This window comes from Aythya marila, assembly GCF_965140915.1.
Source record: "Aythya marila genome assembly, chromosome: 34".
NCBI classification, from domain to species: domain Eukaryota; kingdom Metazoa; phylum Chordata; class Aves; order Anseriformes; family Anatidae; genus Aythya; species Aythya marila.
The window spans coordinates 304733-330464 of record NC_139075.1 but is presented as its reverse complement, the minus strand read 5'-3'; the positions used below and the strand labels follow the sequence as shown (position 1 = coordinate 330464).

The 25732-nt window shown below is 48.7% G+C and overlaps 1 protein-coding gene across 1 annotated transcript; it reads right to left on the bottom strand.

Annotated features, from left to right (window-relative positions):
* Window positions 1–3635: 3635 nt before the first annotated feature.
* LOC309889293 (scavenger receptor cysteine-rich domain-containing protein DMBT1-like) lies at window positions 3636–15557 on the bottom strand. The gene is made up of 11 exons (XM_082782060.1): window positions 15387–15557; window positions 13891–14211; window positions 12455–12784; window positions 11744–12058; window positions 10510–10824; window positions 9814–10128; window positions 9263–9577; window positions 8058–8372; window positions 6872–7186; window positions 5506–5652; window positions 3636–4397 (listed from the first exon to the last, which is right to left on the bottom strand). The coding sequence occupies exons 1-11, from the start codon at window positions 15457–15459 to the stop codon at window positions 4357–4359; spliced, it is 2802 nt and encodes a 933-aa protein (XP_082638186.1). The 5' UTR covers window positions 15460–15557; the 3' UTR covers window positions 3636–4356.
* Window positions 15558–25732: the final 10175 nt, after the last annotated feature.

The window sequence follows — 25732 nt, the reverse complement described above, 5'->3', positions numbered from 1 at the left end:
CCTTCCTCCTCTTAGTGCCCCAAGGTCTGCATCCATTCAGCTCCTGCTCTCTGAGAGCCTTCAGCCCGCCTCAGGAAGACACACATGAATTCTAAGCATGTTACAGAGAGCTAGGGTGTATTGTTGTAGTTGTTTGTTTTGTTTTTGTGTTTTGTTTGTTTGTTTGTTTCTACAAATATACCAAATGCTTCAAACATCTGGGATTTTTAACATCTTTGGCCGTGGCACGGACAGTGGGATTGAGCAAGTTAGCTAGTGACACCATCTGTGTGTTCAGTCAACATGCTGGAGGGAAGGGATGCCATCCACAGGGTCCTGGACAGGCTTGAGAGGTGGCCTTGTGCAAACCTCATGAAGTTCAACAAGGCCAAGGGCAAGGTTCTGCATCTGGTCTGGGGCAATCCAAAGCACAACTACAGGCAGAGGATGGATTGAAAGCAGTCCTGAGAACAGCCTGGGGGTTTTGGTTGACGAGAAGCTCAACATGAGCTGTGAATGTGAGTCTGTAGACCAGAAAGCCAACCGCATCCTGGGATGCATCGAAAGAAGCACGGCCAGCAGGGCAAGGGAGGGTATTCTCCTCCTCTACTCAGCTCTTGTGAGACCCCGCCTGGAGTAATGTGCTCAGTTCTGGGGCCCCCAGCATCAGAAGGACATGGACCTATTAGAACAAGTCCAGAGGAGGGCCACAGAGATGATCGAGGGGCTGGAGCACCTCTCCTGTGAAAACAGGCTGAGGGAGTTGGGGTTGTTCAGCCTGGAGAAGAGAAGGCTCTGGGGAGACCTTAGAGCAGCCTTCCAGTACCTAAAGAGGGCCTGCAGTAATGCTGGGGAAGTTGCAGAAGGACAGGGTGTCCATGTATGAACTCCATGGAATTGTAGAACCATTTAGGTTGGAAAAAAACTGTAAGATCATCTAGTTCAACCTTTAACCTAGTCCTAAAGTCCACCACTAAACCATGTTCTAAGTCTACTATGTTCTAAATCTACACGTTTCTTGAATACCTCCAGGGATGGTGACTCAGCCACTTCCCTGGACAGCCTATTACAATGCCTCGCAACCCTTTCAGTAAAGAAATTTCTCCTAATATCCAATCCATACCTTTCCTGGTGCAACTTGAGGCCATTACTTCTTGTCCTATTGCTTGTTGCTTGGGAGAAGAGACCAACCCCAACTCCGCTACCTTCCAGAAGGTCCCAGACCTTTGTGCAGTCTCTGGACCTGCTCTAGTTCCAGTACATCCTTCCTGGGATGTGGCAACCAGAACTACTTGCAGAACAGAAGACGTGGAAAATCCAGAGTTGTATATCATGGCAAAATTAAACCCCTTTTCTTCATCTTGACACCTTTCTTAAAGTATACAACATTTCTTTGGATTCCTTAGCTGTTACGACATACAGAGGCAATGATTTCAGGCAACATGCTAGCAGTTGTGTACCAGAAAAATGAAACATTCAAAGTCAGACACGTTGTACTATCAATTCCTTTTTGTTGCATTTCATTGATGTATAGCTAGATGGCAGGAAATCACTTCATTATTCAAGAGCAAGCACTCAGAAGCATTACCCCGGGACTGCTCTGTGTATGGTTTTCTGAGAGGCTGGAATACGAGATGAGGGAAACCATCAGGGACTTCTCATGTGGTTCATTTTTCTCTGCTGACACTCCCAGTGACTCTAGCAGCAGTCCAGCACAGACATCTGCACTTCAGCACATGGAGCCTTTCCATATGGTTGAGCTCTGCCTGTGCCAGTATCTCCAGGGTTAGCTCTCCCCAGCTGTTGCAAGGCTTTTAACACAGACTCATCTTGTCCCTCCCAGCTTTTGCATTTCAGTGTCTTTTGCTAACCTGCAGCAGACAAATTATTTCACTCTCCCCTTCAACAATGAACTAATCTATTGAAAACTGGTATAAATAATAAAGGTAAAGAAGAGATCTCAGGGAACGGTTTGAGCCAGAGTAAGTCCATCAGCCATAACAAGGACAGAGGAAGCTCACAGCTTTAATTTTTTAAGTTCAGATGCCCTAGTACTGGCAATTGCATGGCTTCAGAAATGGTTAAGTGAGAGAGGACAGGGAATGTGGGAGCAGGTCATGAAGAAGAACTCTCCCCATTCTGAGCCTGTCCAGACACTAACTCCCCTTCATCTGCTCATCCTTTGGTGTACCCCATACTGAACCTCCCCAGAGGGCCTCCTGAAGAAGCTGCCTCCCATGGGATCCTCGCTGCAGTGATACTCAAGAAACACAAAAATGAAACTCCCACAGAGATGCCTGTTTGTTAGCAAGGGCCCTCATTTATCACCCCACAGAGAAGGCAACGTGTTGGAGAAGTAACAGCATCCTGGGACAGCAGGGCATGTTCTGGGGTTACCCCATGGCCCATTTGCAGATGACACTGAAAAGAGACTTCAGGGACAGGCTATAAAGTGCATGTGTGTAAATCGCACACTCCAAGCTCAGACATTTTGGGGACCTACACACATATGAATTTCTTTTTGCAAGGTATCCTTACTTGCCTCAGTGTTTCTAGACTCATAGACTAAGGTCCCTAGATCCCATTTCTACCATTAAGAGAGCATTATTCGACTTTTAACTCTCACTTGCCACCCTTTAAACAAAAGTACATAAATTGTATGATGGGCTGATTGTAGATTCAAACTTAAAACCTGAGGAGCTGCTGGGTGGTGGATGGACTACTAGTCCCACCACACTGGTGGGCTCCCCTATCTCAAACTCCTCTACTTCCCAAACCCCTGCAAAGAACCAGCTGAACCACCCTGGTCGTGTATCCAGCTCACATCAAACTGGAGCAATCCAGGGAAGTTTCCAGAATCGTTCTTTTGTTGAGCAGATGAAGGACTGGAAGCTCTGCAGCAGCACAAGGTCACTAGCCAGCCATGGGTGGGGACCCTACAGCTGAACTCTTCTAAACCATGCCAGGAAAATGCTGAAAAGGGAACTGTGATTCCTAGGAAGAAGATAACCCCGTGTCAAAGTGGGTGAGAACTGCAGCTTCAGGAACGAGAACAAAGAAAAGCTAATTCTGCAAACACTGCCTGCATTCTGGAGAGAGACCTCTCCATTACCCTGACCTCTTTAGGGTCACTAGGTCACAAGGGAAACAACCATTATCCTGCTCATTAGCAGACAGCAGGACCAATGTATGCATCATCTCAAAGTGCCTGCAATAAGGTGCATTCCTACCTGTAACAAAAGTCATTTCTAGATTAAATCATCCCTGGGCATTCCAAGCCTTCATCTTCTAAGTCCCTATGACTCAGCAGGCATCCTGTTTCCTGCTCACCTCCTCTCCTCCCCTGCCTTCCAGGTGTTCATGCTTTTAACTCATCACAGCTATCATAGCTGTCACAGCCTGAGTCCCCATGTTGAGGCTTTCTCTGATGCTTCCAAGCAGCTGTTTTGGGTTGTGTGAGAAGGGCTGCATCACTAGCCACTTGAGAACCCAGCACTTCTTTTTATGACCAGTGCTGCTTACAACCCCAGCCAACATCCCTCCGCATGTCTAGCTCCCATCTCTGTGCCTTCCAAGCTCTTCTTGTGTCAGAGCACTGTGCTCTCAGGTGCCCCAGAAGACTACTCTCCAAGGACAACATGCAGAAACATTTGGGGATGCAGCAGAAGGAAGAGCTCAGCATGGCCTAGCTGCCCACACAGAGACACATCTAGTTACCTGTAGGTCCTTTTTCCTATTTGACAGTCCCATGCCAGAGTCTGAGTCCTAGGACATCTCAGGTGGCTCTAAATGTCTATGTGAGGCCTCACCTGAGCTTTCAGTTGGTGGAGTTAGCAAAGCTACTCAGCTTCACAGGTGAACAGAAACAAGCCATTGCATATATGTAGGGAGGCTTTGCAGCCTCCATTGACTAAAAAAATAAAAATAAAAAAATAAAAAAGGAGAAGAAGAAAAGAAAGAAAAAAAAAAACAAACAAAAAAAAAAACAGTAAAACATTGCTTATGTGTTACAGAATTATTTTTTTATTTTCACAAGTACACCAAGAAAAAAAAAATGAAAACAGGAACCTGAAATATTTCTATGCATCACTTCTCTTGTGCACACAGACCATTTCTGCCAGCTGGTGCTTCATGCCCTGTATCACTTCAGGTGGCTGGCTGATGTGGGCATGGAGCTGACAATGGGTCAATCTCTGGTGATTTCACTCTGCAGAGAAGGGATGGTCCATGGCCCTTCATGGTGACAGGGTTGTGCACTGGGATGGAGCTGCATCAGCTGGAGTCTTGTGTCTGGGATGGTCACAGGAACTGAGCTCACTTGTTGCTGGCATCATCAGCGTGAGACTCCTTTGCCTCCACTTGCTCTGCTCCAGGCATCTAGGTGGACATGTCAACCAGCTCGTCCATGTGTACAAAGCCTGCAGACCACAAGGATTCAGTCAGTGGGTCAATCTAGGCATCCCAGGCAGTGCTGCCTGAGTTTTCCTCCTCTTTTACAAGACCATTGAGGATGCTCACTGCTTTGGAGACAGCACAAATCAAGTTGACTTGACTAACGCCAGCAGCACAGGGTATACACTGTTGACTGCCAGTACTCAGACATGAAGTCTCCTTTGCAGAAACCACCCTTGATCAAATGTTTGGTCCACACACAGCACCCTTCATCCCAAAGATTTTTCCCACCATCAAAACTACATGCTGATCCACCCACCCAATCTTCCTCCTACATGCAAAGAGCCTACAGATGGCATTCCTTTCAACACAAAGTTTCAGCACTTGGCAAAGAAACAGGATGCAACCTGGAAGATATCTCCTTGGTTGGGTCACACATGGGCCTAGGAGTGACCTTGCCATGAGGGAGATAGATGGGCATGTTCTTTTGGACTCCAACACATCACTCATAGGAACATCTCTGGACAATCCAGCCCTTTGGATCTGCTCAGTCTTGGTGCCTTCCCACTGACCTGTCCTTTTCCTGAGGTGAAAAAGCTTGAGAACAGCACTGGTAAAACTGGCAGCATCATACCCAACCCCATCCCTCATTCCCAAAAAGACAACATGCAGATGTTCAACACAGGTGTCTCCAACCACTCAACCCTGTTTTCCAAGAGTCTCCACCACATCCTTAAAAACTCAGGCACAGACACAGTTCCTGATCCTTTCTCAGCTGTTGGATAAAGATGAAATATCCCCGATATCCTTCCCAAGGGGGAGCTGGGAACAGAGCAAAGCTCAGAGCTCCTGCTTAATGAACAAGTGGAGCAGGCAACAAAGAGGAGCATTTAAGGAGGTGCTCCCACTTGAAGGACCATCCCACCACCAAGAGCATCAGTAACCCAGCTGGAAATATGATGTTAATGTGAAAGAGGGGCAGTGGATAGAAAGAGAAAAGAGAAAGGAACCAAAGGACTCAAACTAGAATAGGAAGTCCCTTTCAATATGAGCCACAGGAAAGAAATCTGCTCCTACTTCCAACCATACCCTTCTGGAAACTTCATTTCCCTCTTCATCCACAACGGAGCTCACCTGGAGAGGAACTAGAAGTCCTATTTCGCATTTGCCTCCTCTTCAGGCACAGAACAGCCCCACAGACCAGTATCAAAACTGGACAGATGACTGAGACCAGCAATGGGAGCAGTGGCAGAGTCTGTGATGATGTGATTGAAGCATAGCCTGTGGGGAGAAAGCAAATTTTCCTTCATCCAGAGCTAATCCAGGAGATAATTAGCAGTACACAAGGACAAGAAGAAACAGGCACAATGTGCACCAATAGAAATTCACATTAGATAGCGGAAAATATTCTTTTTCCACATAAGGATGGTTAAATATTGTAACAGAGACCAGAAAGGCACTAGGACCCTCATCCCTGGGGACTTTTACATTTTCACTGGTCAAGGCCATTAACAAGGTTTAGTTGGTCTCACAGTGAATGGAGGACTAGATCAGTGTTCTCCAGAGATCCCTTCCAATCTGTATTATTCTGTGATATATGATTCCAAAGAGGAGACACAAAGAGAGCTTCTCTTAGGTCCCTGTGCATCACAGCTGCCTTTGCCTCAGAGCTGGACCACTTTGGTGGACCACTCAAGGGGAAGTCAAGGCCACTCAAGGTGCCATCGGTCTGACTGTTCGTTCTGTAGAGCAACTTATTTGCAGTGGGCATTGGCAGGGCTGGATGACTGCAAAATGGTCCTTTCTGCAAACCACATCCCACAACCACAGGTTTCTTTCCTTAAAGAAACCTGGGTGACCAGTTAAGATGGAGTGTTCTGCAGGATGTACAAGATGCATAAAGGAGAGTACTTCAGTCTGGGTGGTTCCCAAGCAAGTGCATCCATTCCAGGATAATTCACTGCGTACAGATGTCCTAGAGACAACTTTCTATTTTACTGGCCATGAGAAGAACACATTTTGAGATTTGTCCAAAAGTGGATGGAAAGAGTGGAGCAAGTGAGAATGCCAGGACAAGTCTTGCCAATCATGACACTCAGCTTCCCAGCTCAGCTGTAGGGATATTCCCCATGGTGTAGTCTTTTCTCCTTCAGCCTTTCTGAAAGGTTTTCGTCATTTTTATCCCTATTGTCATGATCATCCCTGCAACTTGTGTTGAGCACATACTCAAGTTACCCACATCCTGGGATGACACTGTTGACCATGGTGCATGGTGACCATGGTGTTGACCACAGAGACCATGGACCCACTAATCCTGTAGGTCAGGTGGAGTCTAGCAAGGTCAGACTCAGCTTGTGTTGAAGGAAATTCCATATTCATTTTCCATTTGTCTGTGCCTCCTCAGCCACCAGCAAGCATGCACTCTCAGAGCAGCACTAATTCAGCAAGGAGATGACACCTGCATGCCCAAAGGTTTTCCATACCAACAGGGCCACCTTACCTGAGCACACCACACCAGCATCTTCCCCGTGGTCACAATTGTGTTCCCCCCATGGTCTGGCCAGGCACTCCAAGAGGGTGTCTTCCCCCCCTGTGCAGTTCACGTCATCCATCCAGATGGCAATATGCCCTCGCCCAAACCAAGCTCTGTCAGGGGCTGAGACTGCCACCCCACAGCCCAGCTGCCTGCACACGACTGCAGCATCATTCATGTCCCAGCCATCATCACACACGGTTCCCCACAGTTGCTTGTGGAGCACTTCAACTCTCCCAGCGCAGAAACTTGAGCCATTCACCAGTCGTAGTGCCACAGGATCTGAAAAAAAAAAAAAAAAAAAAAAAAAAAAAACATGCACTTTTTGGAAGCCTCCATCCATGTCTGCACTGCTCACAGAGATCATATAGCTAATGCATGTCACTGATTTTTGTACCTTTTATGACATTTGTAACTGAGGAACTTCTGTATGCATTTCCAGCCACTGAAAATGACATGCCAAAAAGCTTCTGCAATGGCCAACAACCTTGCAATTTGGACTCCTTTAGCATCAAAGTGCAAGCAGGCATGCTGCTGCTCTCATGGTGTTCAGAGATGTTGAATTACCTGGACCTTTGTGAAGGAGGTGTCTGATTCCTTTATTATACTGAACATCCCCAAACTCCAGAGGGACTTTGAATATTTAAAGCTAAGTTGTAATTAGTACCAACTATAATAAGAAAACTTCTGTGACAGAGAAAATTCAGGCATGCTTGCTGGAAAAGAATAAAAACAGTGCAATTTGTAAAAATCTCCCTTTTTGATCTTTGTAAGATGAACCTTTCTTCCCACCTGCTCTTAATCTGACATTTTTTACTTGTTTTCTTGATCACATCAATCTTTAAAACCCATCCTCTAGGTCCCTAAACAAAGCCTTGTTCTTTCCATCCCTTGGAGGCTTGGTTGTGTCTCTCATTGCTTTGCTCGGATTCTCATTCCCATCACCAGCTCAGCCTCTTTCGGGATCTCCCATCTCCCTAAGTTTTCACTGGCAAGCCCAGCCACTGACCAAACCTCTGCGACCTGAGCTCTTCTGTGGGGCTTGGCATTACCCAGAATCAGAGGAGAGTGAGTCACTAGCAAAGTCATGCTCTTCCTTCCTCTAGCACAGCCCAATGCTCTTCTGAATAACGATATTCAAGAAAAAACTTACCTGAGCACACAACACCAGCATCTTTACCATGGTTGCAATAACTCTGTTGCCCCATCCTGGAGCTGCATTCAGAGAGGGCAGCTTCTGTCCCTGTGCACTCAACACCTTGCAGCCAGATGTGGCTGGAGCCCTGCCCAAACTGAGCTGAGCCTGGAGCTGACACGGCCATCCCGCAGCCCAGCTGCCGGCACACCACCTCTGCATCTCTCAGGTCCCAGCCGTCATCACACACAGTCCCCCACTGCTGGTTATGAAGGACCTCGACCCTCCCAGAGCAGCGGCTGGAGCCATTCACCAGCCGGAGCTGGAGTGGTCCTGGAATTAAAAAGACACATGCAGGTCAAAAAACAAGTAGAAGACAGGACCTCAAGTGGTAGCCAGGTGCAACATGATGTGAAGGCTCCTGTTGGTATAAACACAGGTATCTAATCCCATTTTATGTGTTCTCAGGCATCCAAAGAAACCACAAGGAGGGAACAGACATGATACAGGGACAAATGGAAGACCTACACCTGTCTGGATTTCATTCAACATTCATTAGCTGTATCAACAAGGCCACCCTGGATTTTAACAGGAGGGGGTGGCTCAGCCATGTAGTTCACATGGAGAAACCTGAACGTAGACCTAAATTTTGTGCTATGGAAACATAGAGCGAGAGTCTGGCAGTCCATCAAGACTACATGGACCAAAGGTAGTGAGAAGGGTCAATGTGTAAAGGGACCTGAAAATAGGTATCTATACAGAGGCAAGAGACACGAGCAAAATAGAGCTATCCATATGCTTCCCTTAAGAGGGGAGCTATGTTGCTGTGGCAACATACTGAGTCCACCAGGGCTGCCAACATTGCTCCTTCCAGAGCTGCACCATGAAGCAAGGTGGGGGTTGGTCTGTTCTCCCACCTGCCTGGTGACAGGACGAGGGGGAATGGGCTTAAGTTGCGCCAGGGGAGTTTTAGGTTGGATGTTAGGAAGAACTTCTTTACCGAAAGGGTTGTTAGACATTGGAACGGGCTGCCCAGGGAAGTGGTGGAGTCACCATCCCTGGAGGTCTTTAAAAGACATTTAGATGTAGAGCTCAGTGATATGGTTTAGTGGAGGACTTCTTAGTGTTAGGTCAGAGGTTGGACTCGATGATCTTGAGGTCTCTTCCAACCTAGAAATTCTGTGATTCTGTGATTCTGTGATGAAGGAATGAAGGTGGCTTACCTGCACACACCACACTGGCATCTTCTCGGTGATTACAGTTGTTGTCTCCCCATGGCCTGGCCCTGCACTCAGAGAGGGCAGCCTCTGAGCCTGTGCAGTTCACATCGTCAAGCCAGATGGGGTCATTCCCCAGCCCAAAACGAGCTGCACGTGGAGCCCAGATAGCTGTACCACAGCCCAGTTGCTGGCACACCACTTGGGCATCATCCAGGTCCCAGTCATCATCACACACACTTCCCCATCGCTGGTTATGCAGCACCTCAACTCTCCCAGAGCAGCGGTTTGAGCCGTTCACCAGCCGGACCTCAGGAGGGTCTGAAATGGAAAGAGGCAGAGCATGTCATCTCTTGGTGGTAGACCTGGTAAAGGAGAGACCAAGTGCCTGATATGACACCGAAGGGGAATCCCCACTTGTTCAGCATCGGTCTTGCCTTGGAGTTCAAGATTCACATGTGGGAAGAGCAGTGACATAGATAAGAAAGGAAAAGCAATCCACTGAGCTCCTGCAGTGTTGGAACCCACAAGCTCATCGGCAGATGATCAACAGCTACCTGAGCACACCACACCAGCATCTTCTCCATGGTTGCAGAGGTGGACTCCTTCGGGCCTGGCCCTGCACTTGGAGAGGGCAGCTTCTGTCCCCGTGCAGTTGACCTCGGCCAGCCAGATGGGACCATGTCCCTGGCCAAAGTAAGCCAAGCCTGGAGCTGCAGTTGCTGTCCCACAGCCCAGCTGCCAGCACACCACTTCTGCGTCACTCAGGTCCCAGGCATCATCACACACCGTCCCCCACTGGCGCTGCTCAAGGACTTCAACTCTCCCAGCACAGCGGCTTGGGCCGTTCACCAACCGAACCACCTCTGGTTCTGAAACAAAGGAATACACACAAAAAAACCTTCAGGAAGAGTTGGTGGATACAAGCTTGGCCATGGGATCTTGCAAGAGATGGTGACTCTGTACTCTGAGCTCCCTGATATCATGCCTTTACTAGACGGGGATTCCCATGAGACTCAGCACAGTTTTTTGCACTATGGGAGCTCCACGAGAAGCTCAATGACTATTCACTCAAGCTGAAAATGAGCCAGGAAAAATGGGAGAAGTAGCAGTGATGGGATCCTCCTCGCAACGCTTCTTGGCAGCAGGAACCTTTTTATCATCCCCTTGCCTTTTGAAGAAGACACATCCGTGTCTAAGCAGCAGCAGAGGTCTCCCTGAAGACAAGCAGGAGGAATGTGGCAGAGGGTTACCTGAGCACACCACGCTGGCATCTTCCCCATGGTGGCAGTTGTGGACTCCCCATGTCTGGGCCTCGCACTCACTAAGGGCAGCCTCAGTCCCCAAGCAGGTCACTTTCTCCAGCCAGATGGGATCGTAGCCTCTGCCAAACTTGGCCCAGCCTGGAGCAGAGATTGGAGCACCACAGCCCAGCTGCCGACACACCACTTTGGCATCCTCCATGTCCCAGTGATTGTCACACACACTGCCCCACTGCTGGTGGTGAAGCACCTCCACCCGCCCAGCGCAGCGATTTGGGCCATTCACTAGCCGCAGTTCTGTGGGCTCTAAAGAGGGAATGAGATAAATGAATAAATTGCACGCTTTAGTCCTCTGAAGCAGATGTTCTGGGGTTTGCAGCTACATGCAACCATGCCACGTACAAGCATGTAACTGTGCTTCTCCCATCTGCATCAGCATCTTCAATGGAAGCATTTGAGTAAGAGAAAGACCTGGACATGTTCAGAAGAAGGTAAAAACAGGATTCATGACAGAAAGTGTTTCCTGTGGGTAATGCCAGGATATCCATATTCAAACCATAAACATAAGAATGAGCTTCAGAGGTCTGCTAGGGTGACCACATCTCCCTCAGAGGACACATGCAATGAGGAAATATTTTTTTTAAATTACATTTATTTACTCTAGCAAAAATGTTTGGCTGAAGCTGTGTCGTGGAGAGTCCTTCCATGCTGTTTTTCTGTTTGCTCTCCTCTACTAAAGCTCCTTGCAAATATCGCCTGAGATCACCCAGAGTCGCTTTTCTGGTGACAAAGGGCTGGCATATCACTGCAAGATGGAGTGATGGGGGAATATCTTCCAATCTTGCACCACCTCTAAAGATCCAAAAGAAATTTGGCATGTAGAAATGGAATAGCCTGCAGCCACGTATGGCAAGTGTCAAAGGCCAAATGACTCATCTGAGTACACACATTTCAACATACAGAGAGTACAGAGAGGATGATGACATGATGGACATGGCAAGCCACTTGAGAAGAGACATTTTACGGTGTCAGATAGGGGATTAGCACAGACACACAAAGGTGCATCCAGATAATCTGTGCTGATGCCTACAGGAATGGAGTTACCTCACCTCCCAAGCACTGCTGCTTGCAATGGCATCATACACAAAGGAGAACAACATGTATGCAGGGAACAGACTAAAATTAGATCAAATTTCCTTTCTGACACCATGACCTGGTCACTTACCTGAACACACAACGCTAGCATCTTCATTGTGATTGCAGTTGTGTTCCCCCCAGGGCTCCAATCTACATTCTGTGATGGCGCCTTCTGTCCCTGTGCAGTTCACATCATCCAGCCAGATGGGAGCATGTCCTCGCCCAAAGTGAGCCTTGCCAGGGACTGACACAGCCATCCCACAGCCCAGCTGCCGGCACACCACCTCTGCATCTCTCAGGTCCCAGCCATCATCACAAATTGTCCCCCACTGCTGGTTGTGGTGGATCTCAACTCTCCCTGAGCAATGGCTGGAGCCATTCACCAAACGTACTTGAGTTGGTTCTGGAAAGAGACAAGCACCAAATATCTGGATATCCAGGCCAGGACTGGAGCTGCCCTGGGAGCAGGAAGCCCAGTGCTTAAATCATCACAGAATCTCACAACTGGAGGGTGAGAAGGTTGCAGACACAAGCTGAGAAGAGCAGGCTTCCCTAGGGCTCTCATCTCCTCCCCACTCATCCCACGAGTGTAACATCTGGATGAATACCACCTCTGAAGCTCCCAGTTCGTTTCCCTTGCACACATCAGCCCATCACAGGTTTCCTCCCAGCTCCATTTGCAGGGCTACTATGCAGATGTCTACAACTAGGATCATTTCAAACTCTTCTTTTTTCTCCACTAATCCCTTAAAAAAAAAAAAAGGGGGGGGGGGGGGGGGAGGGGGGGAGGGACAGTTACCTGAGCATTCAACACCAGCATCCTCACTATGCTTGCAATTATGACTTCCCCAGGATCTGGCCTGACACAGAGAAAGGGAAGCCTCTGTCCCAGCACAGGTCACTTCATCCAGCCAGATGGGTCCTGCCCCTTGCCCAAAGGCAGCGCCAGGGGAAGCTGATAGAGCTGAGCCACAGCCCACCTCCCTGCACACCACCTCAGCATCCAGCAGGTTCCAGCCATCATCACACACGGTGCCCCATCTGCTGTTATGGAAGACTTCCACTCTGCCCGAGCAGGGGCCAGAGCCATTCACCAGCCTGGCACGGGTCAGACCTGGAGTGGGTGCCCCTGCAAACACCACCAAGGAGAAAACAGTCAGAGCCTCTGCAGGAAAAGCAGCTGCTTACAGATCTTAGGAGCAAATGATCAGTAACTTTGCTGAGCATGCAGTTGCCTACAATGTTTAGGATCAGTTTATTCTCAAAGGCCATTCTGGACAGTGTCTGACAGTCAGGATATACCCATGAAGGGTTTAATCCTTGTGAAGTCAGGAGGTGTTGAAGCTGAGAAATGGTCAGGGGAATGTAGACTCCATGACAGATGTAAAGAGGTCTTGAATCCAAGAACAACATTCGGAAGTTATCTGGAGCAAGTGTGAAGAGTGTGAATTCTTTGCAAAATCATGTGAGGGAAGTAATTCTGCCTACCTGTAAGGGCAGGATTCAGCTCAAAATCTGTGAGCCAGGTGCCAACACTCACAGCACAATCAGAGGACACCCAGCCAACAACATCATCTGTGGGTGACAAGAGGTCCATCTCTTCCTAAAATAGATGCTGATGGAGAACTGAGTGCTCCAGCAAATGCTGCATTAGGATAGCATGACTTATGTCCCAACATAATCCATATTGATTAGACCTCATTATAACAGTGCACTGCACTGTTCCAAAGCAGATGACTGCAGACAGGGATATTCAGAGAGGTGAACTCAAGCCATAGATATAAGGAAGAAATTCTGTACTATGGGACTGGTGAAACACTGGAGCAGCTTTCCTGAAGAGGAGGTGGAAATGTTTAAGGTCAGATTGGCTGGAGCCTTGAGAAATCGGATGTAGTGAAGGGTTACCCTGCCCATGTCAGGAGGGTTGGATCTTTAAAAGTCCCTTCCAACCCAAACCACTCTATAATTCTGATCTGGCACCCATTGGAAGCAACGGTGTGAGACAGAAACCTGTCTTCTAAGACTGATCTTGCATGTTCCATGGGCCTGCTTTGTGATCAGGACCACCTGACATTAGCAGCACATCTTCCTAGGATGAACAGTAGTTGTTCTGCCCATAATTTCATCCTTCAGCTGTCTCCAGCAGTTGTTGCAGAACCAAATAACAGAATGGTTTAGGTTGGAAGGGACCTCTGGAGGTCATCTGGTCCAAGACGCGGTAGGAGCCAGACTCACCCGAGCACACAATGCTGACGTCTTCCCCATGCCCACAGTTGTGATCTCCCCAGGGCCGTGCCCGGCACTCAGAAAGAGCAGCTTCTGTCCCGGTGCACTGCACATTGTCCAGCCAGATGGGGTCTTCTCCTCGCCCATACCGAGCCCCGCCAACAGCAGACAGGCCCATCCCACAGCCCAGCTGCCGGCACACCACACGGGCTTCCGCGAGGCTCCAGTGGTCGTCACACACCGTCCCCCAGGTGCCATTGTAAAACACCTCCAGTCGCCCCGTGCAGGGGTCAGGGCCATTCACAAGTCTTATTTGGGCAGGACTTGATGCTGGCAATGAGGGAGAGCAAAGGGAAAAAAAAGTTAGTAGGAAATCTTGGACAAGAAAATGCTAAGGAGTATCTTGATGGTCTCTACCTGTTGGCTGAAAGGAATAGGGATGAACCAGCAAGAGGAGGACACAAGCACTTAAAACTTTATTATCATAATTTTGGCAAGGACACATGACAGATAGCCCTTGAGCAAACCCCAGGCTGTTCCACCTACTGACACGTGAAAATATGGTCCCTCAAAACAAGGAAAACCAAAATACATTAAGGCCAATTTTTTCAAGTGAACAGCCTTCAGGATGAATTTACATTACTAAAAAAAAATTAAAAAAAAAAAAAATAATAATAATATTTTTTTAAAGTATAGAATAGTTGAATTGAAGGCTCTTTGTTGGAGCAATTTTGAGTAAGGCTGTGCACTCAGAGCACCATGTGCCAGAAATGTTGCATTCACAAATCTCGGTTGGCTTTATTGAATGAACAGCCTTACCACAGCATAAGGAACATAAGAGGTCCTTTATTTTCCTTTATTTCTGCAAACCTCTATCCTGCTTCCTCAAATCAGTCTGGCCCAAACATATCAACCCCACAGCATTTACTACCCCTCAGAGGGCTGGCATTTCCAATTCTCCCTCTTTTTTTCAGCCATTCAAGCTCTACAACACATAGTTGACACTACTGAGAAGGCAGCACCACACTCACTCAGCACACTTGATTTCTACACCTTTCCCAATTTTTACTTGGCTGCTTCTGCCATCCCTTTGCAATTCACTGTTTTCTGATCATCAATGTATGATGAGGGCAGCTGGGCAGCACTCCTCTCCACTCCCAGTAGGTTGTTTTCTCATTCCTAATTTGCCACATGACTCTACCACTATAAAAAATTCTCCCACTTTGTGACATCCACCTTCTAGGAGATATCAGCACTTCTGAGGAAAACTCAAGCCTTCTGCAGCAACCAGCTGGAAGAGAGCTGCCCTTGGCAGGAGGGCTTGGTAGTTCTGCATCTATGCCACTTCCAGCAGTGTCCACAAAGCCCATGCAGGTTGCTCTAGACAAGTACCTTATAACGATAATTAAGCTGCACAGAAACGAAGAGAAGCAGCAACCCAACATGGTGTTTCTGAAAACATAGACTGCAGCCAGCACAGGGAGGAGACTGCACAAGGCACTCACCACACAGCCCTGCTAGGATGAGGAGGACCTCTGCAGTCCCAAGCCCAGCACGAGCAGACAGCCTCTCACCCATGGGTGCTTCATCCAGCAGCAGAAGAATTTTTGAGAAGTTGTTACCAGTCCAGCAGGAATAAAGGAGGAGGTGGCTCAGCAGGGGCTGAGCTCAGGTCCACCATTACCAGCTAGGGAGGAAATATAGCAAAGACCGATAGAGGCAGCTACAGGAGGATGCTTCCCACACTGCTCCTCCCCACTGCTTGTTCCTCCCATCCCTGCTTGCACTTGCAGCACATGGAGCCAAGTTTCAGAGGGGGAACCGAATCTGCTTTCAGCTTGACCCTTGGTAATGAGCAAACATGCTCTGGGAGCAGACACTGTGGGCACTTCGGAGATGTCCTATGGGTACATTTCACAAGAGGACAATAGAGAGGGGACAGGAAGGGCTGGGAGAGTTGAAGCGCTTGGTTACAGTCTTAGCTTAGGTCCATCATAACAACCTACCCCCTCTGTAACATATGATGTTGCACAGGGGGAGGTTTAGGTTGGATATTGGGAGAACTTTCTTTACTTAAAGGGTTGTGGACCTTTGGAACTGGCTGCCCAGGGAAGCTGTTGAGTCACCATCCTTGTAGGTACTCAAAAGACATGTAGAGATGGTGCCTGGGGACCTGGTTTGGTGGTAGACTAGGCAGTGCTAGGCTAACAGTTGGACTTAGAGTTTTTTTCCAAACTAAATGCTTATATGATTTTAAATGTGGGTTGTGAGGCTCCTCCTGGCCTGCAGACATGCCCATGTCCATGCCCTGGACCTGCAGCCACCACCCTCCTGTGGCCCTGCCATCATTCCCAACTTCCTCAAAATAAACAAACAAATAAATAAATAAATGAAAATCCTTGTATTGGGCTTCCACATCAACGGTTTGGTAGCACAGGGGAGCTGCAGGGGTGGCCTCTGTGAGAAAAGACCAGAAGTTGCCCCATGTTAGAGACAAGCCAGTCCAAAAAGGTTGAAAAGGGACAGCAGAAGCTATGAGATAAAGTGAGAGAGAAAGAACCCTGCAGGCACCCAGGTCAGTGAAGAAGGAGGGCAGGAGGGGCTCCAGGAGCCAGAGCAGAAGCTGCATCATGATTCTAGGATTCTAGGATTGCAAGTGTCTAAGAAGAACTTCATATGGAGGATGGAAGGCAAAAAAGCTCCTTCTGCCAAATACTTATTTCCTAGCTGTTAATAAATAAATAAATAAATAAATAAATAAATAAATAAATAAATAAATAAAAATCTGCTACTAGGGTATGATTTCTTCATACCTAAAAAATATTGAAAAATTAAGCCATAACTTGCTGTGCCCACTTAGCTTACAGGACACACTGGTATTTGCTCAGCATCCTCTTGCATTCCCACTCCTTCCGTGGTGTCCTAAGCAGTGTGAGCAGCTCCCTTGTGGCTTCTTGCAATCATGATAACAAAACAGCCAGCCCCTGGTGCTTACACTGAATTTCCCAGAGCTGTGCGTCTGCATATTTTTGGATGCAGCTTCCTGCAGCGTCTGGAGCTTGTGTGTTCACCAAATCACAGAATGGCCAAAACTCAATGTGCGATATGAGGTAGTTGAAAGGGTTGGAGAACATGATGACCATGGTGGGCTTACCACAGAATCACAGAATGGCTGAGGTTGGAAGGGACCTCTGAAGGTCATCTAGCCCGACCTGCTGCTGCGCAGGATCACCTAGAGCATATTGCACAGGATGGCATCCAGGTGGGTTTGGAATATCTGCAGAGGAGACTCCACAACCTCTCTGGGCAACCTGTCCCAGTGCTCTGTCACCCTTCCAGTAAAGAAGTGCCCCTCATATTGAGACAGAACCTCCTGTGCTTCAGTTTGTGCCCGTTGCCTCTCATCCTGCCACTGTGCACAACTGAAAAGAGATCAGCTCCGTCCTCTTGACACCCTCCCCTCAGATATTTATATACATTAATGAGGTCTTCCCTCAGTCTCCTCTTTTCCAAGTTTAACAGGCCCAATTCTCTCAGCCTGTCCTAGTACGACAGGTGCTCTAGTTCTCTGATCATCTTCATGGCCCTCTTGTGGACTCGCTCTGGTAGTTCCATGTCCCTCTTGTACTAGAGAGCCCAGAAGTGGGCACAATACTCCATGTGTGGCCTCAGCAGAGCCGAGCAAAGGGGCAGGATCACCTCCCTTCAGCTGCTGGCAACCCTCTTCTAAATGCAGCCCAGCATCTCCTAGGCCTTTTTGGCCACAAGGGAACATTCATGGCCAGCTTTCTGTCCATCAGGATGCCCAGGTCCCTCTCTGCAGAGCTTTACTCCAGCAACAGAGGGTAATAGTCTGACTCGTGGACAACCTTTGTCAGTCTTTCCAAACCACCTTGTATCCAAGCATGAATATATCGTATATCCATATATGATATATCCATATATGATATATCCATATATCCATATATATATTCATATCCACAGCCTGAAGCATGGAGTCCCCCACAGAAATCACCCACCGCTTCTTCCGGGCATTCCCACAAGGTGCAGGGCCCGTCGGCCTGGCTGCCTCACTTGAAGTCTTGCCCAGCTCTTCCTCAGTTGTCTCGGTTGAGACCTTTGGCAGCCGATGCAGTAACTGCAGCAGCTGCTGGGAATACACCCTGCAACTTAATGGCCATGCCTGAGGAAGTGTACACTGAGATGAGGAAGATGCTAAAACTCTTCTGAATTAATATTTAGCTACATATATGGTAAAATATCCTGATTATCAGGGAATGTAGATGAGAAACTTATGAGAAGCAGATGTAAAAAGGAAGATATAGCTCAAGGACAACACATAAGGGAAGGATGAACAACTCGCTGGCAGAAAATAAGGCAAAGATAAGCAAAAAAAACTCCTAAATACTGTCCAACATAAGGTCAAAGTCCAGGAAGGTAAAAAGTTTAATCTCCTCTTCCTCGTTGCCTTCATCCTGAAATACCCCTGCCCTCGAACACCAGGCTACATTGCGCAAGCACAACCGGGAGGATCTAAGGGCGGGGAGTTTGGAAATGAGTACTACTAGGAAGAGATCCGCCTTTTCAGGGAAAAGAATGAATATGTATTAGAGCTCATGTAATATGTAGCAGTATTCATGTATAAAATTGTGAGAGACAACTGGGCAGGTGCACACTTTTTGAGGGAAGCTATTCCCAGTGCGCCCGGTGCACTGCAATAAAGTATACCTACTTTACAACCCTATGGTTGTGGAGTCACTTCCACATGTCAACACTGCTAGGACTGGAAACATGGGAAAATCTTGTTCCCTGCTGAGCATACTGCTGCCTCTGTTCACCGTGCTCTTGTGCTGCTCCATGCATGCAAATACCATGCGGTGTCGCTCCTGAAGAGGGCACTCAATGTGCAGGGAAGGAAAAGGTGTTCCAAATTTCAGGGGAGGACCTTATGAGACAGCCCTCCTGGTGAGATGAGACAGGCAGGGGCTGTTCATTCTCTCCTTGCAGAAGGAGAAATATAAGCAGCTCCCCCATGCTCTCCAGCATCAGTCCTCTCTGAGCGCCTGATTGTGTGATGATAAGAACACTTCAGCTGCTCAGAGGTCAGTTTGCTCTTGTCTGGGCGGGAAGCCAGTCCTCCAAAGTGTTTTGGCTTTATCTGCTAGTTTTGTTAACTCTACAGGTTCCAGGCCTTCGTCTGGAGACCAGTTGTGGTCTTGTAGCTCCTCTTGCTTTTTTTTTTCATGCAGATAATCCATACAGCATCATGGATATTGCCCTGAATGTGAAGAGCAGCAGCCACAGCAGCCACCACCAGAGGCAGAGAATGTCCTGAGGGAAAAGAAATGGGTTTGTCTGATGTGCAGAGAAACCTTCTGCTCCAGGGGAAACTGCACTGGGAGTCATGAAGGATCCAAGAATAATTTAGGGGAGAGGTGTGCTGCATAACGGGATGCAGGTCTCAGTACAGAAACCGGTTCCCTGCTGCAGTGTCTTTCACCTGTCTGCTCTCCAGCACAGTAATAGCATGGCATTTGGTCAATAGCTGTATAGGTGATGGAGAGAGGAAGGGGAGAGAGCATCAGGCAAACATGTGAGGTGATGGCAAAGGGAGAGGATGGGCTGAAGGGAGAGAGAGAGGTACTGGGTTTCCCCAGAGTCTTATTGGAAAATGATTTCATTAAACACTTCGCCGATGATCTTGACAGAAGGAAGAGGCCATGGACATCATGGAAACATACTCTTCCCTTTCTCCACTATCTTCTCCCCCACCTGTGTTCAGACTGGCTTGCACAGGGAGGACACAGCAAGAACCTAGAATTTCACTGCAAGCAGCAAGATCAGCTGGGGAACCACCTTTTCAGGAGGCAACAAAAGAAAATGTAGAAGGGGAAGAGCCCCTCATCTAGCCGTTTGAATCAGATGGTGAAGCCAACACCACATGTAACACAGTGAACCTCAGCAAGGATGTCTCCAAGCATCTGACACACCAGCATCACCTGCAGGGTAGGTGTTTTGCATCCACACAATGTCTCAAAGGCAGCAGGTGAAGGCTGGGGGACAGGGGTGTGTTCCTCCTCTATGTTCCTCCTCAGGAGGTGCTGAGAAGATCAGGATGACATCCAGTTTTGGAGATTCACAGGATGTGAGTACCCTTCCTCTGGTCTTGCATACAGCTTTGGTAACAAGGGCAGTTTGTGTTTGATGCTTCCTTAACACATTGGAGGCAAAGCAAGCACCAAGAAACATTCCCTGTTCCCCTCTTCTAGGTGAGATGGAGGAGTGAGAGCTTTCTCTGTTTCTTAATGGTTCTCCACATTTGTTTGAGTTGTCCTTGGAGAGGGAGCAGAGCTGGACGTGCACTTTCAGACACATCCACCCTTTCCACTTCTGCAGAGCCTCAGCTTTCTGCACCCTACTGTAGAGGGATTTTTTTTGAAACAGCAAAAATCCCATGGCTTGCTGCAGCTGAGCAAACCAAGCTACCAGGGCAACTATGAGAAGTTCCCATGACAGTGTTCCCACATTGCCCAGTTGAGGAATTTAGAAAAATATTGTTACCAGCATCTGGCTTCAAGGACAAGGTCTACGTGATTGCTAATCACAAGGGGGTTGTTTTCTTGCAGGTGGGGTAGTTTTCTTGTAGTTGTTTGTCTGAGTGCTTTTGACCAATAATCTTGTGTGAGACACTATCTGCCCTTGTTAAGTTCACTATAAAAGTTAGGCTATTTGGGCAATCAAATGGAGCATGATCTGACTCTACTGGTGTCTGTCGTGCTTTCGGCCGTGCTTCCTGCAACACCCTACTTTCACCTCCAAGGTCTCTCGTTAGCTCCTTTTATCCACCCAAACCTTTCTCCTCCACACAGGCTCATTCCTCAGACAAGGCCTTGCCCTGCAGTTCTCAGTGCAGGCAGTGGAAACACCCCAAAAGGCCCCAAATAATGATCAAATGCCCATGCTTCAGGTATGGAACCCTTTCCTTGACTATCATGGGAGCTCACACGGGAACAGCCAGGTTGTGACCACCCAAATTCAGGGTGACCTGCATACCCCACGGTTAATAAACCACAAAAGGGACCAAACCTTGCTCCACTCCTGATCTCCATCTCCTCCAGACACTCATTTCTGGGTTGAAATAACACCATATCATGCAAGAGAAAAACTGTAAGTCTCAGATGTCCTTTTCTTCACTTCCCCAAGAAGCCAGGAGAGAGGCAGCTTCACTGCCCTGGTTGCTTTCACAATCAGATAGAAAACAAGATCAACTTCCTCCCAGAAAAGGTGCAGATCTTGATCTTGAGCCACAACCTATTGTCCTGCTCCCAAACTTCTAGGGCATCCCACAAGCCCAGTCTGAAGCCATCTGTACATGCTGAGAGGGACTGGTGTTGGGCTCCTGAGATGCCCTGGGCAGCGGGAAGGGGTCCCTGAGTGCTGTTGGTGCAGTGTCAGGGTAGGTGTGGTGAAGAAAGAAGCATCTGCAGCTCCCACTGAGTGGGTAAGGATGTGTTTATTGCCAATCTTTTCCTCCATCACCAACCAGAGCAAGAAGAAGGAGGTGTGAAAGCAAAATGGGAAGAATAAAAACAGGAAGGGGTGGAAGAAGAAGGAGGAAAAGGAAAAAACAACCAACATCATCAACATGGAAGATCTGCATAGACCCAAAGAGCAGCAATGGCAGGGTGAGCACAACACCAGGGGAAGGGTTAACAAGCCTTTCTGTCCATCTGTCTGGCTTTCAGAGCCCTGAAACCTGGGTTTCAGAGCCCTCTTTTCAGAGCCCTTTTCACTTCTGCTTTCACTGAGGGTCCCGCAGCCTCAAAGGAAATTAGATTTAGTGTTTGCAGGTGTCGTGGTTTAACCCGGCTGGCAGCTAAATACCACGCAGCCGTTCGCTCACCCTCCCCCCTCCCTCTCTGGGACGGGGGAGAGAAATGGAAAGTGAAGCCCGTGAGTTGAGATAAAGACAGTTTAATAAGACAGGAAAATAATAATAACAAAATAATAATAACAATAATAATAATAATGATACAATGGTGATAATAGGAAAGTAATAATAATATGTACAAACAAGTGATGCACAATGCAATTGCTCACCACCCGCTGACCGATGCCCAGCCTAACCCCGAGCAGTCCGGCCCCCTCCCCCGGCTAGCCACCCCTATATATTGTTTAGCATGACATCAGATGGTATGGAATACCCCTTTGGCTAGTTTGGGTCACCTGTCCTGGGTCTGTCCCCTCCCAGCTCTTACTGCACCCCCAGCCTGCCTGTTGGCAGGACAGAGCAAAAGGCTGAGATGTCCTTGGCTTGGTATAAGCACTGCTCTGCAACAATTAAAACATCGGGGTGTTATCAGCACTCTTCTCATCCTAAGCCAAAACACAGCATTCCACCAGCTACTAGGAAGAAAATTAATTCTGTTCTAACTGAAACCAGGACAGCAGGCCTCCCAAATCCACTGATCTCGGCTGTTTCTCACCCAAAGCAGGCCTATCTGCAGATGAATTTTTATCCACAGTGATGTCATTTACCTAGATGTCTTGGCCACAGGTGGTGGGACAAGTTCATTGAGATTTGGTAACAAGGGGAAGACGTACGAAGAATGGCTGAGGTCACTGGGCCTGTTCAGCCTGGAGAAGAGGAGGCTGAGGGGAGACCTCATCACAGTCTACAACTTCCTCGTAAGGGGGTGTCGAGAGGCAGGAGACCTTTTCTCCATTAACACTAGTGACAGGACCCGCGGGAACGGGGTTAAGCTGAGGCAGGGGAAATTTAGGCTGGACGTCAGGAGGGGGTTCTTCACAGAGAGGGCGGTTGCACACTGGAACAGGCTCCCCAGGGAAGTGGTCACTGCACCGAGCCTGTCTGAATTTAAGAAGAGATTGGACTGTGCACTTAGGCACATGGTCTGAACTTTTGGGTAGACCTGTGCGGTGTCAAGAGTTGGACTTGATGATCCTTAAGGGTCCCTTCCAACTCAGGATATTCTATGATTCTATGATTCTATGATTTGCTGTGAGTGTCCTGCCTCACCTGTCACCCCTATTTCCCAGAGCTATAGAGCAGAGCTGGGTGGCATGGGAAGGTATAGGATGTTGATGAGGATGTGGAGAGCTATAAAGGAATGCTGGGGGAACAGTATGGAGGGCTATAGGGTACGCATGGGCATACGACTGACTATAGGGCAGTGCTGCTGGCTGTACGTAGAGCTGTAGGGCACAGTTTGGGTCTCCATCGGCTACAGGGCAGTGCAGGTGCAGGCCTTTGTGGGTTGTCATTACATAAACTAAAACATAACATGATGCAGAAAGAGGAAATCTGCCCATTTCCCCTGGCCTCACAGCAGAGGCCACCTGGGAAAACAGTTTCCTATCCCCACCTCTCCTATCAGCGAGCGTTCAGCTGCAAAATTCCTGCAGGAGAGTGGGGGGGGGGGCTATACTGCAAAAAGTTTTGGAAGGGGAAGCTTTGCAGAGCTGGTGGCTCCTCCGTACTTAATACATTGATAAGATCTGCCCTGAAGAGCTTGGGTGCTCCTCAACACGAAACGCATCCTGGAGCTGGGTGCTCGCAGGAGGTGCAGGGGGCTCTGCAAAGGCACTGGCCATGGTGAGCACTCAGGGAGAGAGGCACAGCAGGTCCCCATGGTGCATTTTGGCACCAGGACTGGAATCACCTCCATATGATAGACAGGTAAGGGGCAAAAGGCACCAAGTGAAATACAGGAAAATCCATTCAAACACCAGAACTAATATTTATGGTGAGGGTGGTCAAGCACTGGAGCAGGTTGTGGGGTCTCTATCTATGGAGATGTTCAAATGGAAATGGAAGCCCCCACGTTTCTTCAGCTGACTGCTTTGAGCCCGGGGGGGGGGGGGGGGGGGGGGGGGGGAGGGGGGAATGGATCAGATGATCTCCAGAGGAAGATCTCCAGACTTCCCAACATTAAATATTCTGTGATTCTGCAACGCTTCAGTGTAGCCAGTTGGGTCTCAGTCAAACTGCTGGCACCCAGCTGGGTGCCCCCAGCATGCCCAGGGGCCTGGGGTTTTTGGGGTCCCTTTAGGGCCAGGACACAGCCTCCAGCACCAGCCACATCTGGTGGCCACGCTGGGGACCGTGACCATAGAATCATAGAATCATTAAGGGTGGAAAAGACCTCCAAGATCATCTGGGCCAACCATCCCCCTACCACCAGTATCACCCACTAAACCACGTCCCTAAGTATCACATCCAGCCTTTCCTTTAAAGGAAAGGTGACCCAGGGACAGTGACTCCACCACCTCCCTGGGCAAACCATCCCGATGCCTGACTGCTCTTTCTGAGAAGAAACGTCTCCCGATTTCCAACCTGAACCTCCCCTGGTGCAACTTGAGGCCATTCCCTCTTGTCCTATTGATAGTTATCTGCAAGAAGAGGCCGATCCCCAGCACCCACACCTTCCTTTCAGGTAGTTATAGAGGGCAATAAGGTCTCTCCTCTGTCCTCCAGACTCAACAACCTCAGTTCTGTCAGCCACTCATAAGACTTGTGTTCCAGACCCTTCACCAGCTTTGCAGCCTTTATTTGGACACATCTCAGGGCCTCAATGTCCTTCTTGTAGTGAGGGGCCCAAAGCTGAACATGGTACTTGAGGTGAGGCCTCACCAGAGCTGTATCATCACCTCCCTGGTCCTGCTGACCACACTGTTCCTGACACAAGCCAGGATGCCGTTGGCCTTTTTGGCCACCTGGGCACACTGCTGGCTCATTTTCAGGTGAGCATCGACCAACACCCCCAGATCCTTTTCCTCTGCACAGCTTTCCAGACACTCTGCCCCAAAACCTGTAGTGTTGCATGGGGTTGTTGTGACCAAAGTGCAGGACCCAGCACTTGGGCACGTTGAACCTCATGCCATTGGCCTCTGTGCATCAGCATCCAGTTATCTGGTCTGGTTTGTGCTCTATGCAAATTCGACATCAAGACTGAAAGGTTCTCCTCACCCTCCCTTGTTTTCTCCCTTGCTTTCCTTCTGGACCAAGGGGTAAGGAAAGGAAAGCTCTGCCTCGGGGTGAGCTAACAGGTAAAAGACATGAGGGGGTTGCAAGGAGCCCTAGGCCGTTTCTGTTTGAAATGGCCCCACTGCTATTTGATCTCCTGTCACAGCACAGACTCGGGGCTGTTTTTCATTTCCGCGGAGTCAAATGGAAACCAAAGGCACTTGAGAAAATTTCTACCCTCAGAAGCACTCCGAGGTTTGGCTCGGTGCCCAGAAAGCGGCGTCTGAAGCTCTTTCTAACACGGCTGCTGTTTGCTCTGGCCTGGCTCCAGCTGACCTGAGCTGATGGAAACGTGGGAGCTGCACATTCCCTCTCACACTGGCCACACTCGCATCCACTCTGAGGATGACTGGCAGCTGTCAGTCTCCGCCTCAAGCTTGTTGAGGGGAGAGCTCATGGTTATCTTCTGACACCTTATTGAGGGACACCCATGAGCTGCCTGCAGTCACGTCCTGGTGCGTGTCCAGTCCTGGAACATGCCCAGACCCAGGCTCAGCAGCAAGGGATGCAGGACATGTGGCAACCTGGAGAGAAAGCCAAGAGTGTGGCCCTGAGCTGCTGTGAATGGTGCAGAGGAGGTTCCTTTGTTCCTTCTTGGGTGTTCCTCCTCCCTCCAGCTCTCCTAAGGAAGGTGAGCCCACACAGGCTGGTCCCAATCCCACTGCCACACCAACCCTCTGCCCACAGAGAGAAACATCAAGTACCTGGTGACAGCCCTGGATGTCTTGAGGTGTGTAGGCATGAAGATAATCAACACCACTACAGATGCTATCCAGCACCCACTGGGTCATCCTTCATCCTTCA